We start from the raw sequence: 14,833 nt of genomic DNA, 5'->3' as shown, positions 1-14,833 counted from the left end.
AAGCTTCCCCAGGGCTGAGGCAAGACAGCAGCTGTAGGAAGATGTTCTCTGTTTCCCTTCAAGGCCAAGCCTGCCACCAGGAGCACAAATGAGTGAAGAAGCACCAGTCTAAAGCCACCCTCACAGAGCCCCTGTCCCAGGAGAGTACTATTGAGGATGCTGGCCAGCCACGTTCAGGCTTCTGAGTGTCTGTCAGTTAGAAAGTGACCATTTGTCTTACCACAGTGGGAGGGAGAGAACTAGCTTCTGAATTAGCCTTCTGAAGAGGCTCGACCTCATCGTAGCATTCCTTCCACCCAAGCCAGCCTGGGTGCTGCCAGAGTAGATGTGGCTGCATTCGAGTCAGCTACAGTCTGCCTGCCTTCCCGAGCTCCAGTAGGACAGAGGCAACTGCAGGGTTCTTTGCTGGACTGTGGGTTTCTCTTTCCTAAGATTACTCTAAATCTGCCCCCCTCCCGTACAAATCCTCTAAAGCTCCACTCTAATTACTTGATTTGTGTCCTGATAAACAGCCTAACTGCCTGAAACCATTTGCCGCTGACAAATTTGGTATTCTTGGCTAGTCAACAATAGCATCACTCTCACAGCGTCAAAACCTCCCGCTTCTTTTACAAGCCTCTTAGTTGGAGTAATTGACTCCTGGCCCTCTTTGGAAGGGCCCTGCCTAGAGCCTTAATTTTACAGACTACGCATACTAAGCCCATCTGGTAGGCCTGAAAGCCTGAGGGTAGAGTGGGGCCACGTCAGGAGGTAAAGCTTTGGGTCACTTGGCTCTAGCCTCCTCTAATCCACCTCCACCTGCCTTGGCCTTCCCATGGGCCACCATTCATTCCCCTTCTTACCTTCTTCCTTGACCCTGGCACCCAGTGCCCCCACAGGCCCTGCTGTCCCTGCCCTCTGACCCCTGGAGGCTCTTTGTCAAAACACTACACTCAGGCCTGTCTGCTTGCAGTGTGTCTCACCTTGGTCCTTGATACAGTTTATGAAGCTCTTGTGTAATTGCTAAGCTTCAGTAGCTTAAGTTGTGGGCATCAGGAGAACAATCTATAATCTCCCCCAGGTGTGAGGGTAGCGCTTTCTCTTCTCCCAGCTCCTCTGGGTTTCAGGTCTGTCAGCAACTCCAAGATGCAGCTTCCCTTCTTGCTTACAGGAGCCATTTTCCAGCTGTCCCATTAAATGAAATAAGTTGGCATTATGTACAACTGTGTGAAGTAATGGTCCTAAACATTAGCATCCTGGTTTCTATATGCCACCTAAATAGTTCCTTTTTATATATCATCTAAGAGACATTGGAGTTTAAAATTGCACAAGGACTTGAAGATGCTTCCTGTTCTGGAATGACTTCACATTCTTTTCCCACTTACTTGCCTGTTTTTGAGGCCTGTCCCCTCAAGGATTTGGTTTCCCTTAGGGAGTTAATAGCCAAGTAAGATAGGCAATAGCAGTTAACTTTAGAATAACACACTTGCACTTGGGCTTCTTCTGGTGTTCCAGTGTCATAGTGGAAGGGTCAGACTCATCATTTCAGGCTCGATGGGACCAGCTTTTCTGAAGAGAAGTGGCTTCTCCTGCCTCGATTCCCCTTTCTCCAGTTTGAAATATGAGGCAGTCATCACCTCAGTTGGTGCTAAGGGAAGTAGGATGTTAAGCTGTGATCTCCTAGGTGCCATGCCAGAGCCCTAACCAGTGTCCCTCCCAGCTGTTTCTGAGGCTTAGTTCCCTTTGCATCTTGTTTTGCTTCCATCTTCCCCTTCCCTCAGTCATGTGATGCAGGAAGAGAGCGCAAATGATATGGAATGTGAGCAGCTGCCAGCAGAGACGCTGCGACAAGTGACCATTCACCGAGACCCTATATATGGCTTTGGCTTCGTGGCCGGCAGTGAAAGGCCTGTGGTGGTTCGATCTGTGAGGCCAGGTAGGTGTCCCTCAGAGGGTCCCCCAGCCCTGGCTTCTGTCCCCCAACACCTACATATCTTCCCAAAGCAAAGCGCTTCCAATATACCATGTTGCTGAGGAATTCATGAAGAGTGAGTAAAGACTTGCCGACCAATAATAGCTACGTTTAAGACTGATTGAGACAACCACTGAGGCAGCTTGGGGCCCCAGACAGAAGCTGCAGCTGATCATTTAATAGGGTCTGGGTCTTCCAAAATCCTCCCTTTGCAGAGCCATAATGCCTTGGGTGAGAACATACCATTCAATTCAGTTCAACGAGTATTTACAGACCGCCTACTCTAAGCCCAGCAATGTTGCAGGAAAGTACAAGACACAGTTCCTGCCCTCAAGAATCTAAGATAAGGCTCTAGAGACCGTACATACTCATAGGTAGGTCAGCCAGTGAAGATCAGAATTAGGACAGAGACCACAGGTGGGATAGGAGGCGGAGGACAGGGGTTGGGGGCATTGCTCAAGTAGTAGAGCACCCTCCTTGGAAGGGAAGGGCAGAACGAAATCTCTGCCCCAAAACGCCAATAGCAGTAGCTACTATTGATTAAGCATCTACCGTGCACTTTACGTCCTCTTGTTCAATCCTCACAGGGAAACTTGCAAGGTAAGTAATACCATTCCCATATTATGAATGAGGAAACTGAGGAAGAGGAAGGACTTGTCCAGATTCATCCAGCAAGGAGGCAATAGGGCCAGGGTTACTCTGGAGCCTATCTGACATGTGACAGGGAAGTGGGACTTGAATGGGACCATGTGGAATGGAATAAACAAAAGCCCCCTCCCAAAAAAGCCTGAAACCCTGCATCATGAATGAAATGGGGAAGGGCTGAGTGCTGTTTTGTTTCAAATCTGCTACACATTGACAGAAAAGACAGACAGAAAGGAGCTTTATTCCAGACTTGCTGGGCCTGAGGCTTGAGATGTTTACAACAGTTTCCTCGCTCAGTCAAGAGAAGCAGCCGGAGTACAAACTGGTCTTGCAGAAATTTGATGAATTTTGCAATCCTCAAAGGAAAAGAACAAGATTTTTGTAAGCTCTCTTCAACTAGAGGGCACAAGAAAAAGATTCAGTACAGGAGTTTGTGGCTGACCTAAGGCTCCCAAGTCAGTCATGCAGTTTGGCAAAAGAGTTTTGTCTGTGATCAGAAATGAAATTTGTCTTGGGAAAGAGGGACCAGGTAAAACTTAGTAATAGACCACCAGGAGCCCCTACTGTAACTTCAAAGAAGACAGAAATTGCAGGGCTGAAAGAAGCCCTCAGGCCTAGGAGAGGGTGGGCTGCAAAAGGTATAAGATAGAGAGGAAGGATTTGGAGGGGTGAGAGAAGGAAAGCCCCAGGCTAGAGCCACAAAAGGCTATGGGATTGACATCCCAGCCCTATGAAAGACTCAGGCTCATCCACATTGCTGCTTCTGCCCAGGCAGCTGCTGGGTACAGAAGGACATTTGCTTCCATATTTGAGGCCATAAGAAAAGACAAGGGAGTATCCTGCACAGGAGTAATTGTGGTTGACCAAGTTAACCATTTGTGAAAGCAGTAGTAGATTGATGTTATGTTACCAGCGCCATCCAAAGACCAAGGCTCGTGAAGGAGATCAAGTTACACAAGGACCTCTTCTATTGTAGGGGAGGGAGGGGAAGAGAAGGGGGGAGAGAGAGGGAAGGTGGGAAGGAGGGAAGGAGAGAAAGAGGGAGGGAGGGAGGGAGGAAAGAAGGGAGGGAGAGAGGGAGGGAGGAAGGAAGGAAGGAAGGAAGGAAGGAAGGAAGGAAGGAAGGAAGGAAGGAAGGAAGGAAGAAAAGAAAGAAGAGTGACATCCATCCAAAAACTGGTTGTGGGATTTTTGGTTGATTGGCTTTTTTTTAGACAGGGTTTCACTATGCAGACCTGGCTAGCCTTAAACTAGCCATCCTCCTGCCTCAGCCTCCTAAGTGCTAGGCTTACGGTGTATACCACCACACCCAGTGACATTGGTATTTTTGACAGAAGGAGCAAAACAATTTTAAGGAATTGTCCCTTGGAGGACATAATAACTACCATTTATTGAATTCTTACCAACAACAATCAGGTGTTTTAAGTACTTTACATTCATCATCCCATTTATCCTCCAATTCTTATGATGTGTAGGTATTATTATTTTCCCATTTTACAGATGAGGTAAGAGACTCAGGCTGGAGGTGTGGCTCAAACAGTAGAGTGCCTGCCTATCAAGTGTGAAGCCCTGAATTCAAACTCTGGTAGTGCCAGAAAAAAAAAAAGAGACCCAGAGACATTAAATGTTCACCCAAGGTCACACAGCTATTGAATCACAAGCTGTTGAATCACAGAGCCCTGGTCTGTGTGGTTGCAAAGAATATGCTCGTCACTACCACACTCCACTCATGAAGTCACTGTGATGTCAGGAGACACAGTCTAGTGAGTTTTGGGGTACTGCTGTTCCAGTAGTGACTCCTGGGGCCTGTGCTGGCTTGGGCTCCTCGGCACACGGCCCCAGGCTCCAGAGCCATTGGGCTGTACTTAAGTGACATATATGATGTGCATGTTGATGCTTTGGAAGTTTGGGCGGCACACTTCTTTGTAGAGACATGGAGAAGGCAGGATCTGGCCTTTTGAAGTGGACACAAATAAGAATCAGGCTGGTTTGAGAATGGGACTTGTCATTAAACATTTCTTTCGGGTTTGAATCATGCTGAATGTGACTTCTAGTTCTCACTGGGTCACTGAAAAAGCTTTCCTCCAAAAAGATCTTTGCTAAGCAGCAGAGGTAGCACAGCCTTGTAACACCTTTTACCCTAACCAAGACTTCCCGGCCTTCCCACAGGTCTGCTTTCTAAACCTTACCACCCCCAGAAGTGGGAAAGGGAGAAAGCATGTCCCAGCTTTCCAAAGGTCTGTGCACTTGTGAGGAGAGAGTAGTGGCTCAGTGTTGAAACAAATTAAACCATTTGGGTCTTTTAGTTCATCCTCCTGTCACCAGGCAAATGAATGCCTAAACCATTCCAGACCAGTAAGTATGAAAAATGTTCAAGTAAGAAATCTCCTCCCCCTCCTGTTGTCACCTGTACCACCTCCAGCAGTCTGGAAGTCATTCCTTGAACCTAAGCAAACCCTTCCCATGAAGTGGAAGTCTTGTTCCTCTTTAGAACCAAGCCAGTCACACACTTGTAACCTCATCTGAGTACAAGGCCTAGACTTGGGACCTTTTTCTGCTACGCCGTGCCCATAAAGCAGCTTCACTCCATTCTCTTTCTTCATTCCTCTGCCCTATAGGCAGCATCCAGAGCTGGAACTGCACCCCACACCCCTCCTCAGCCTGCGTCATCTCCTGCAGGCCTGGCTGTCTCTGCAAGCCTGGCTCGGTTCAGCTCAGCTCTCTCAGGCACTGTGGCTCTTGCCCAGACCTGTGTATTCCCAACAGCAGCTCCAAAACTCATACCTCTCTCCTCTCCTCTGCAGGAGGCCCCTCTGAGGACAAGCTCCTGGCTGGTGACCAGATTGTGGCTATTAATGAGGAGGACGTGAGTGAAGCCCCCAGGGAGAGGTTCATAGAACTTATCAGGTAACAGGGGCCTTGGGGGTCTTGGTAAAATCTGAGCAGCGGCCCCACTCCTGCCCCACCAGTGGCAAAGGGCTACCACTGTCCTCCCAGGCAGGTCAACCCTGGCTAGGGTTCCTGGCTACCCAGAACTGCAGGGGCCAGCCAGTCAGGGTCCCCAGAGGCCTCACACACTCTGGGTTAGCCTGCTCCAGTGATGTCAGTAGACACAAAGAGCCTCCTGCCACAGCCTCACCTCCGCCCCTCCCCAGCTAATTTCTTCACCAGATCACCTTTGTTTTGAGGGTACTGTGCAGTGGGATAGGCCAAGTGAAGTAATAAGAATAAAAAATCCATTAAAAGAATAAGCACAGTGCAAGCCATTATTTCCACCTCCCCAACCCCTAATGTGTGCACGCATACACGCGTGTGTGCACGCATACACGCATGTGTGCACGCATACACGCGTGTGCGCACGCACAGACATGCACACACATAGGAAAATCAAAATCCCTGCCCAGTGGATTGAAGAAGGAAACTTGACACTGGATTCTGGCCACTGGATTCTTGATACCTTAATGTCCTCCCTAGATGGGAGCAGGTGAGAGAAAGTGAATGCTAGAGGGATCATCGCCATCTGAAGTTGGGGAGGAATCACATTGCCTTTGCTTGTCCCTTACACACACACACACCACATGCTCACACCCTTGCGTAGCCTTATTGGTAAGGAATGAGAGGATAGATGGAAGACTCTAAATGTCATGGGCTAACCTCAGCCTAGGGCCCCTTAGTGTGCACTCTCCCTCCTCCCTCCCTCCCTCTCTCCCCCTCCCTTCTTCCCTTCTGTAGCCTGCCTCCATCTCCTCCAATTCCACTTGTTTCAGAGTGTTTTCATTCTACCCATCTTTCTGGAATTCCCAAAAGTCCACCTGGTTCCAGAACCACTGCTCTGTGGCTTTCAAAGGCAGACTTAGCATTTTGTATGTGGTATGGTGCCTTCTTACAGTTCAGAGTGGAGGTGTGTGTGGAATGCTCTGGCCTGAAGTCCAGAGCAGGTCTTCCTCAGCATGCTCCCCTTCCAGCTCGATACCTTGAAATGGATCTGGTCTCTAATGACTGTTAGTTTGTCTCTTCTCCCAAGTTCAGTTGTCTATTGCATTCCCCTACTCTTCACCCTCTGTCCTTCACCCTTCAACCTCCACCACCACAATAGAGGGTGAGTTCTTTTAACCCCATCAGGGCCTGTTGGAGTTCTTTCAGCCTGACCCCTTGGATGTCACTGCTTTGCTTCGAGAGACTATCTTTGCACACTAGAACAAAGTAGCCTGAGTTTGTAAGGGAGTCCAGCACTCCTTCAATGTCAAAAGAGAGCTTACTCTTTTGATAACTCAGGGTCCAGTGGGTCATTCATTCAGTCAATAAATAATTGTTGAGTATCTACTATGCAGCAGACAACATTGTAGGCACCAAAGGTACACCAGGGTATAAAAGACAAAAATCCATGGCCCAGTGGAATTTACATTCTAGTGAAAGGAGACACGGCATAAACAGTGAGCATGAGAAGTAATTGCATAGTACATTAACAGTCAATAAATGTTATTGAGGAACAGAAAGTAAATCAGGGTAAAGAGGACCAGAGTGCTGGGCACATTGTTGGCCTCATTGAAAAGGTAACATTTGAAGAAAGACTTGAGGGAGGTGAAGGTGTTGGAGAAAAGAGAAAAGAGCTCCTGCAAAAGCCCTAAGGCAGGAGTATGTCTGGCCTATTTAGGAGCAGGGGAGAAGCCACTGTGCCTGGAGTCAGGTAAAGAAAGGGAAAGTTGTAGAAGCTAGACCCAGATTACACAAAGCCTGTCAAGTCATTGTAAGGATAGTGGCTTTCTTCTAAATGAAATGGGGAGACATGATGGGGACTGGACCAGATGAGCCACATGACTTATGTTATGCACCTTCTTTGTTCGAGATAAGGACTTTCCTTGGTATGTTCCCTGTAACAAACTCTTGACTTTTCCTGGGAAATTCCCAAACTTGGAGCTGATTCATACCTGGACTTTGCCTCACCAATATATGAAATATTCAGAGTCATTAAGCAGAGGATTTAGACATTTCTTGAACACCCAGAATAAAAAACATCCTGATTCTACTTCTTTTTTGTTGTTCATTTGCTTTGAGACAGGGTCTTGGTGTATAGCCAAGGCTGGCCTTGAACTTGCAATCCTCATGCTTCAACCTCCCGAGTGCTGGGATTACAGGTATGCTCCACCACCTGACTTGGCTCTCTTTCTTGAATGCTTCTGTTCCCATAAACATTTTGAAAAGGGACAACAAGGAAAAGGGAAGCTCTTTTAGGGCAAACTACTTCCATTTCTCTTGGTTCTTTTGAAAGACTGTGTATTTCTTGGAGAGAATTTTCATATCCCACAGCCTCTTTGATCACTGGCATAATTCTTGTCGGAAGAGTTTCAAATTCCTCATCCTTTTGAATATTTGCTATCTGGAGAGTCTTGGCTTCCATCTGTTGCTCCCTGGCTCTCATTTTTTGGTACCTCAATTAAAACAAATCTGCTGAGAATGAATCATGATGACCAAATGACCTCCTTTGGGTTTTTCTTTTGAGTTTCTCCTCTTGCTTAAATACCAAATTGCCAATAATCATCATACATGGTTCCCAGGACTCTCTGGCAGTAGGCCCTTTGAGTTCTATAATTCAGGCCTTCAGTTTTCCTTCAGAATTTTCTCATCTACAGATAATATTGTTCCTAAGGTTTGGGGATTTCTATGGAGAGAATGTGAGAAGGAATATTTTTTAAATGACCTGAAAATGACAACCCCAGAGGTAATGATAATACCATCATCGGATGCCTATGGGAACCAATATGGATGGTTTGTATCAGCCTCCACAAGTGATGGGAGGCAAGGCATCCATGCAGATACTCAGATTACCCTCTGTCCTAATCCACACACCTGAATGCAACCCAGGGGAAAATTCTGGTGTTGCCTCTTGTACTAGATGAATACCTAGTGCATGATACACTGCTCTCCTGTTCCCTCTTTTCTCTGTAGGAGCGCTAAGGAATCCATCGTTCTTACAGTTCTGCACACTCATCAGGTGAGTGAGCCTCTTTGCCATCTGCCCTTCTCCCACACCGAGAAGAGATGACCCCACAATGGAAAGCAACAGCATGGGAAAGGAGGGGTTAAGCGACTAGGGCCAACATATGTGAGACGGGATTTAGGAGTGAACTTAGAGAATATCTTCTGAACATTCTGTCTACTCCCACTTCCAAGGCAAGCTTATGAGATGCTGTGTTCAGTCCTGTATCCTCCGTTTTACCCACTTAAACTGCCCATTGCCACAGTTCCAAATCTGTCTTCCACCCTTTTTTCCTGTGACCTATTCGAATTTACCTGCCTGGTGTCTAACTCCTGTCCTGGTAGATGGTGGGTGCTAATCTTACATGAATATGAGGTATCTGCTAAGTGGCCTACAATGTAGGAGACACAGCACTATGTGTGAGGAATTTCAAATAAAGTTGCTGGGAAGTAAGCTGGACAAAGAGGTCCATGCTTGTCCTGGGACAGTCACTGACTGGCTGTGTGACCAGGTGAGTCAGTTCCCTTTTCTAAATCTGTTTCTTCATCTGTAAATTGAGAAATTTATAGTAGAACAGCATTTCTTAAATGTGTCTTGTCATAACAGTCACAAGGCCACTTATTAAAAGTAAAATCTCCTGGCTCCTTTCCTCTGGTGTTGGATTCAGAAAGCCCAATGTTCATTACTAGCATACATCCTTATAGCAGCCTTAACTTGAATGTACAAACCCAGATGCAGAACTTCCACACGGAAAACTCACAGCCCTCGCTTCATCTCCAGCTTCCCTGTCCCTTCCTAGTGTCTACAACGCTTCCCTGTACTCCAGCATTGATATCCCATCGCCTGGAGGAGGTTGCACCAGAGCTGAACCTTGGGAGAGGGGTAGGATTTCCCAGGCATGGAAGGAAGGAAAACTTTCAGAGAGAGAGCACAGGTGTCAGCCTGGGCTCATGAGTCAAGGAGAAGGGATGCAAATCAAGCCCAACACCATCCTTCTCATCCCATGGCCCCCAAACCTCTTCTGTGTCAATGTTGAGTATCACACACCCACTCGCACATGCACTTCACACATGCTTATACAATATACCCACACATACATGCTGTCTCACACACACACACACTCTCCCCCACCCCAAAACAGACACACACATAGCATGTAAGTACACATGCATACACTCACACATTTACACATGCACACACTCATGCATACAGTGCTCCCAGTCACACAGGCCTTGCTCAGTTGCCATTCTCTGCCTCCAGCCAGACAAGCCCCTCCCCTTACGGTGCACATATGTAGTTGCCCTGTCTTGAAAATAGCCACTAGTTCTCCCTCCAAAACATGCTGTTTGTAGGTTTAAAATTTACTACCCTGATCCAAGATATATTGTGGATTACTCTGTTAATCAGATCTCCCCAAATGTCACCTCTTTGCAGATACCTTCCTTGATTACTGGCTTGGAGATAGCAGCTACTTGTCATTATCTCCCAACACTGCTTAATTTTTCGTCAAAGCTGAAATGCCGTATCTTTTAACTCTTCTTTTGAAATAATTGCAAATTCATAGGAAGTTGCAAAGCTAGTACAGAGATAATCTTGTGTACCCTTTACCCTATTGCTCCCCCAATGGTTACATCTTCCTTAACTATAATGCAACATCAAAATCAGGAAATCAGAGCTGGATGTAATGGACATGCCTATAATTCCAGCACATAGGAGGCTGATGCAGGAGAATTGCAAATTCCAGGCTAGCCTGGGCTACGTAGCAATACCCTGTCTCAAAAAAGGGGAGGAGAGCTGGGTGATTTGGGTGTTATAGCTCATGCCTGTAATCCCAGCTACTCAGGAGGGAGTGATTTGGAGGATTGCAGTTCAGTACAGTCCTGGCAAAAAGTTAGACCTCATCTTAACACACAAGTTGGACCTGGTGGAGTGTACCTGTGGTCCCAGGTATGTGGGAGGCCCTAGGAAGGAGGATTGCAGCCTGAGACTACCCTGGGAAAAAAGCAAAACCCTTCCTGAAAAATAACTATAAAAGCAGAAAAAAAAAAAACCAGGGGGCTGGGAGGAGCATGGCTTAAGTGGTAGTGAGCACACAGCCCTGAGTTCAAACCCACTGCCACCAAGGAAAAAAAGGGGCCAGCCGTGGTAGTACATACCTTTAATGCCAGCTATTTTGGAGGCAGAGATCAGGAGGATTACAGTTCCAGGCTAGCCTGGGGAAAAAAGCTAGCAAGACACCATCTCAACAAAAGAAACGTGGCATGGTAGTACATGCCTAACATTCCAGCTACTGGGAGGCATTTGTAGGAGGATCATGGTCCAAGGCCAGCCTTTGGCAAAAATGCAAGACCCTATCCAAAAAAAATAACTAAAGCAACAAAATAACCAAAGGGTTGGGGGCATGGCTCAAGTGGTAGAGCACCTGCACAGCCAGCATGAGGCTCTGAGTTCAAATCCCAGTACAGGCAAAATATTTTTTTCAGGAAATCAGCATTGATCCAATATGTGCGATTAGTTCAATGTGAATTTATCACATGTGTAGGTGTATGCATCCACCAATGCAATCAAGAGACTGAAAAAGTCTGTCACCAAAAACGTTCCTTATGCTGTCCTTTTATAGCCACACCCACTTCCCCACCCCCACCTGAAATCCCTGCCAACCAATAATCTGTTCTCCACTTCTGTAATTTTATCATTTCAGCAGTACCATTTAAATGGAATATATAATATCATATGTAACCCTTGGGGGAGTGGCTTTTTTCACTCAGCCTAATGCCCTTGACGTTCGCGTAACTTGTTGTGTGAGCAATATTTAGTCCCTTTCATTGCAGAGTATTATTTCATGGCATGAATGCCTCAGTCTGTTTAGTCATCAGCTATTGAAAGGCATCTGAGTCGTTTCTAGTTTGGGGCTATTCTGAATAAAGATGCTGTGCACATTTGTGTACAGGTTTCTTGTGAGCCCAAGTTTTCATTTCTCTGGGATAAATGCTCAAGAGTTCAATGGCTGAGCCATGTAAGTGTATGGTTAGTTTATTAAATAACTGGTTATTTCCCAGAGTGGCTGTATCATTTTAAATTCCTGTAAAATGTTGTATTTATGTTTCTTATCGATGGCCCCCATTAGAATGTCAGCTCCACAAGCATAGGAGCTGTTTTGTCACTGCTGTGTCCCTAGCACCTGGAGTAGCACCTGGCACATAGTAGGTGCTAATAAATACTGATTGAAGGAATGAAGGAAGCACAGCTTCTAGCCATCAAAACCACCTAAACTGAGGTGTAGAATAAAGAACCGAACACCCGCCATGTCCATCCCAGCTCTGCCATCCCCAGGCCTCTTACACTCCCTTGACCCCCAGTTCTGTTGCTTTACTTGACTGTCCTGTGGCCCCTTTCATGGCCAGGCTGTTTTCCTTCTCCTCCTTGTACATTTCTTCAGTCTTTGTGCTGCATACCTTTGTCTTTGTGCTGTTCCACATCTCTTCTAATAATGTCTGTTTCCTTTAAAACTTGGCTGGATACTCATGTCTTCCAAGCAGCATTGGGGTTACCCAATAAGAGTTTCTGATTCATCCATTCACTCATAGAGCGCTTACTGAATCCCTGCTTTTCTGGGCACTCATGTAAGACTGGGAGTGCACAAGATAGACATAGTTCCTGCCGTCACAGAGCTCAAGTTCTAGTTCTTGACCTTGCTCTCTCTAAAGCCTTGGAGCATAGAAGTGGGTGAGTACATACACACAGGGGTGAATAGTCAAAACCTTTTAGGAACCAATGTAAGCTAGTAAGAACACAGGAGCAGAGTCTTGGGGGGGCCTCCTAGTTGTGACAGGTGTTAACCCTTTAATTGGTCTACAATTGTTAAGTGGTCCCAGAGGACAGATTAGGTGTCACCCAGGAAGCTTAGGGCAGCAGTTACCAAAAGAATCTCCTAATATTTTACAAGCAGTGTAACTATACCAGTGCATCCTGACCAAAGGGCAGTCTTGTGCAAACATGTATCCATACCTCAAAGATCTGCAGACCCTGTGTTTTTAAATTTGCCTACTTCCTAGAATGTATTTGTAACCCCCCAAATCAATACTACGTTGCTTTCCTGGCCACTTGTGGACACACACAGAGCATGATTTGAGTTGTCCCAGCTGAGGTCAAGCAAGTCAACCCTCTGTCTTGTGTCAGCTGTCGTACAGTGATGCCCAGAGGACAGAAACGGTAGGGGGCAGTGCAGGGTAGGGAGAAAGCTGCAGCTTTGAGGCCAAGTGGACAGAGCTTGAATCCGGACTCTGGCACCTAAGAGGGGCAGCCTCAGGCAAGTCACTTAATACTTGTGGTCTGCATTTTCTCCTTCTGAAATAAAATGGGATCTTATAAAATGAATGAGCTGTTTTTAGGATTTCAGCCTATATCGTATATGAACTATTGGAATGGTAGTTCAGTATTCACTGGTACAGTGTTCATGGTGACTCTATACAACTACTGTGTCTAACAAGACTGTACTGAGAGAGAATTTTCTCTCAAGCTATAGTGAAATTTCTTGGCGACCCCCAGCATATGCTCAGTGTTAAACCCCTGCATCAAGGAAAACAGTACTGTGTTCACAGCAGACATTTGGCGTGTCAAGGGTAAAGGAGTCTGCTGCCTCTTACTGAGGTCTTGCCATCTTAAAGCTTAATTACCACTTTTTACAGAAGACAACCTTCCAGTAGGTCCAGGGTGTGGCCCAGGAATCATATTTGTAATCAGATCCATAGACAATGCTGATGATCAGTAGAATTTAGGAAACACTGGACCAGATAATTTCTAAGACTCTTCTAGCTTTACATTGTGTAGCTGAAAATGGTCTCATGCCTGCTCCTACACACAGTGGCTGATAATGGTTCTTGGCCTGAGCTATTCATTAGAACTACCTTTGAAGCTCTTAAAATCATCCATACTCAGGTTTAGTCCTGACTAATTGAATTAGAAGCTCTGGGAGTGGTACCCTGTTATTGGGCTTTTGAAAATGCCAAATGATTCTGGTATGTCTCAATTTCGTATTTGCCTTTTAATAGAGTCACTCATAACACAGCAGACTATTAGGAAAGGTTGTATTCAAGGATCACAGGGGTCCTTTCCCAGGACCCCTCAAACTATACTGCATAGATAGCTGCCTATTAAGCCTATTTGTATTTAAGGGTGTTCCTTAAAATTTTGACCAACTATTTCCCATGAATGACTATTTAATAATCCTGATACCCTTAAATCTTGGCACATAGTAGTTCTTTAATAACTATTTTGAAGTAGATTAAGTACTAGGTCATGACCTTGGCCCTGGAAAAACAAGCAAAGATAATCCCTTCAAAAAAGGAATGAATGAAAATGCTGGCATAGTGGCTCAAATGTTAGAGCACCTTCCCAGTGAATGTGAGGCCCTGAGTTTAAGCCTCAGTACCGCCAAAAAAAAAAGATAATTTGAAGATAATCCCTTCAAACGATATCCTAGTTTTCTGCATCTAAAAACTTAGCCTAAGAGTCTGAATACCCTCTGCCTAAAGCCACTTGTCCAGAAAAAAAGTCAAAATAATGGAAACCACTACAGAAGAACTAGTTTTCCACAGAGATTCTTAAGTTATAGTGCTTGGCATATGGTAGGTGCTCAGCAAATATTTGCTGAGTTCATTATTAATCTTGGCAACCAACTAATATCTTTTATGCTGGGCCTACTGTGTGCTTGGCACTAGAGAGAGATAAATAAAACATGCTATTTCCTCTTGTACAAGCTTGTTGGGGAGATAATCTAGGCCACGAGCGTTAACTGAAATTCAGAGAAGGGAATGGAGGGACTGAGAAAGGACTCAGGCAAAAGTAGAATTGGAACTGTGTTTTACCGAAGAGATGGCACTTAACTAGTTAAAAGAGACGACTGGGGCCCTGAAAGGTAGTGATGGGGAGAAGACACTGTAAAGTGAGTCCAGAAGTGGGAATGAGCCTGCTGTGTTCAGGGAACTGTGGGCAGAACCACCAAATGCAACAGAAGGTGATAACTGGAGATAACTGGAGAACGAGGTTAGAGTCAATTGTGGCTTGTGGGAGGCCTTGAAGTTAATCTCTAGACAGTCCTGAGTGCTAGAAGGAAAGGCCTTCTGGTGCAACCAGCATGGCCCTCCATTATCCGCTATGGTTGTTGTTAAGTAGGCTCAGCTGCTAAAGGCAATGAGCCAGCAGAAAGGTCAATCAGGAAATGGGCCAAACTTCAGGAAAGAACCTGAGTTCCATCCTTT

General features: G+C 45.9%; 1 protein-coding gene across 4 annotated transcripts in view; it reads left to right on the top strand.

Moving 5' to 3' along the window:
• Frmpd3 (FERM and PDZ domain containing 3) overlaps positions 1-14,833 on the top strand; it is a 133,763-nt gene that overhangs the window by 69,197 nt on the left and 49,733 nt on the right. Inside the window, exons 1-3 of one of the 4 annotated variants that reach the window (XM_074062643.1) lie at positions 1,648-1,915; positions 5,401-5,503; positions 8,543-8,588. In XM_074062643.1, the coding sequence (XP_073918744.1) occupies positions 1,768-1,915; positions 5,401-5,503; positions 8,543-8,588 (297 nt within the window). In that variant the 5' untranslated portion in view covers positions 1,648-1,767. Of the gene's footprint in view, positions 1-1,647; positions 1,916-5,400; positions 5,504-8,542; positions 8,589-14,833 lie in introns of those variants that run through there. The other 3 variants (XM_074062646.1, XM_074062645.1, XM_074062644.1) reach the window with 3 other exon arrangements.

Source organism: Castor canadensis, chromosome X (genome assembly GCF_047511655.1).
Source record: "Castor canadensis chromosome X, mCasCan1.hap1v2, whole genome shotgun sequence".
Taxonomy (NCBI): domain Eukaryota; kingdom Metazoa; phylum Chordata; class Mammalia; order Rodentia; family Castoridae; genus Castor; species Castor canadensis.
Note: the sequence above shows the minus strand (reverse complement) of the source record. Positions and strands in the feature narration are given on the sequence as shown.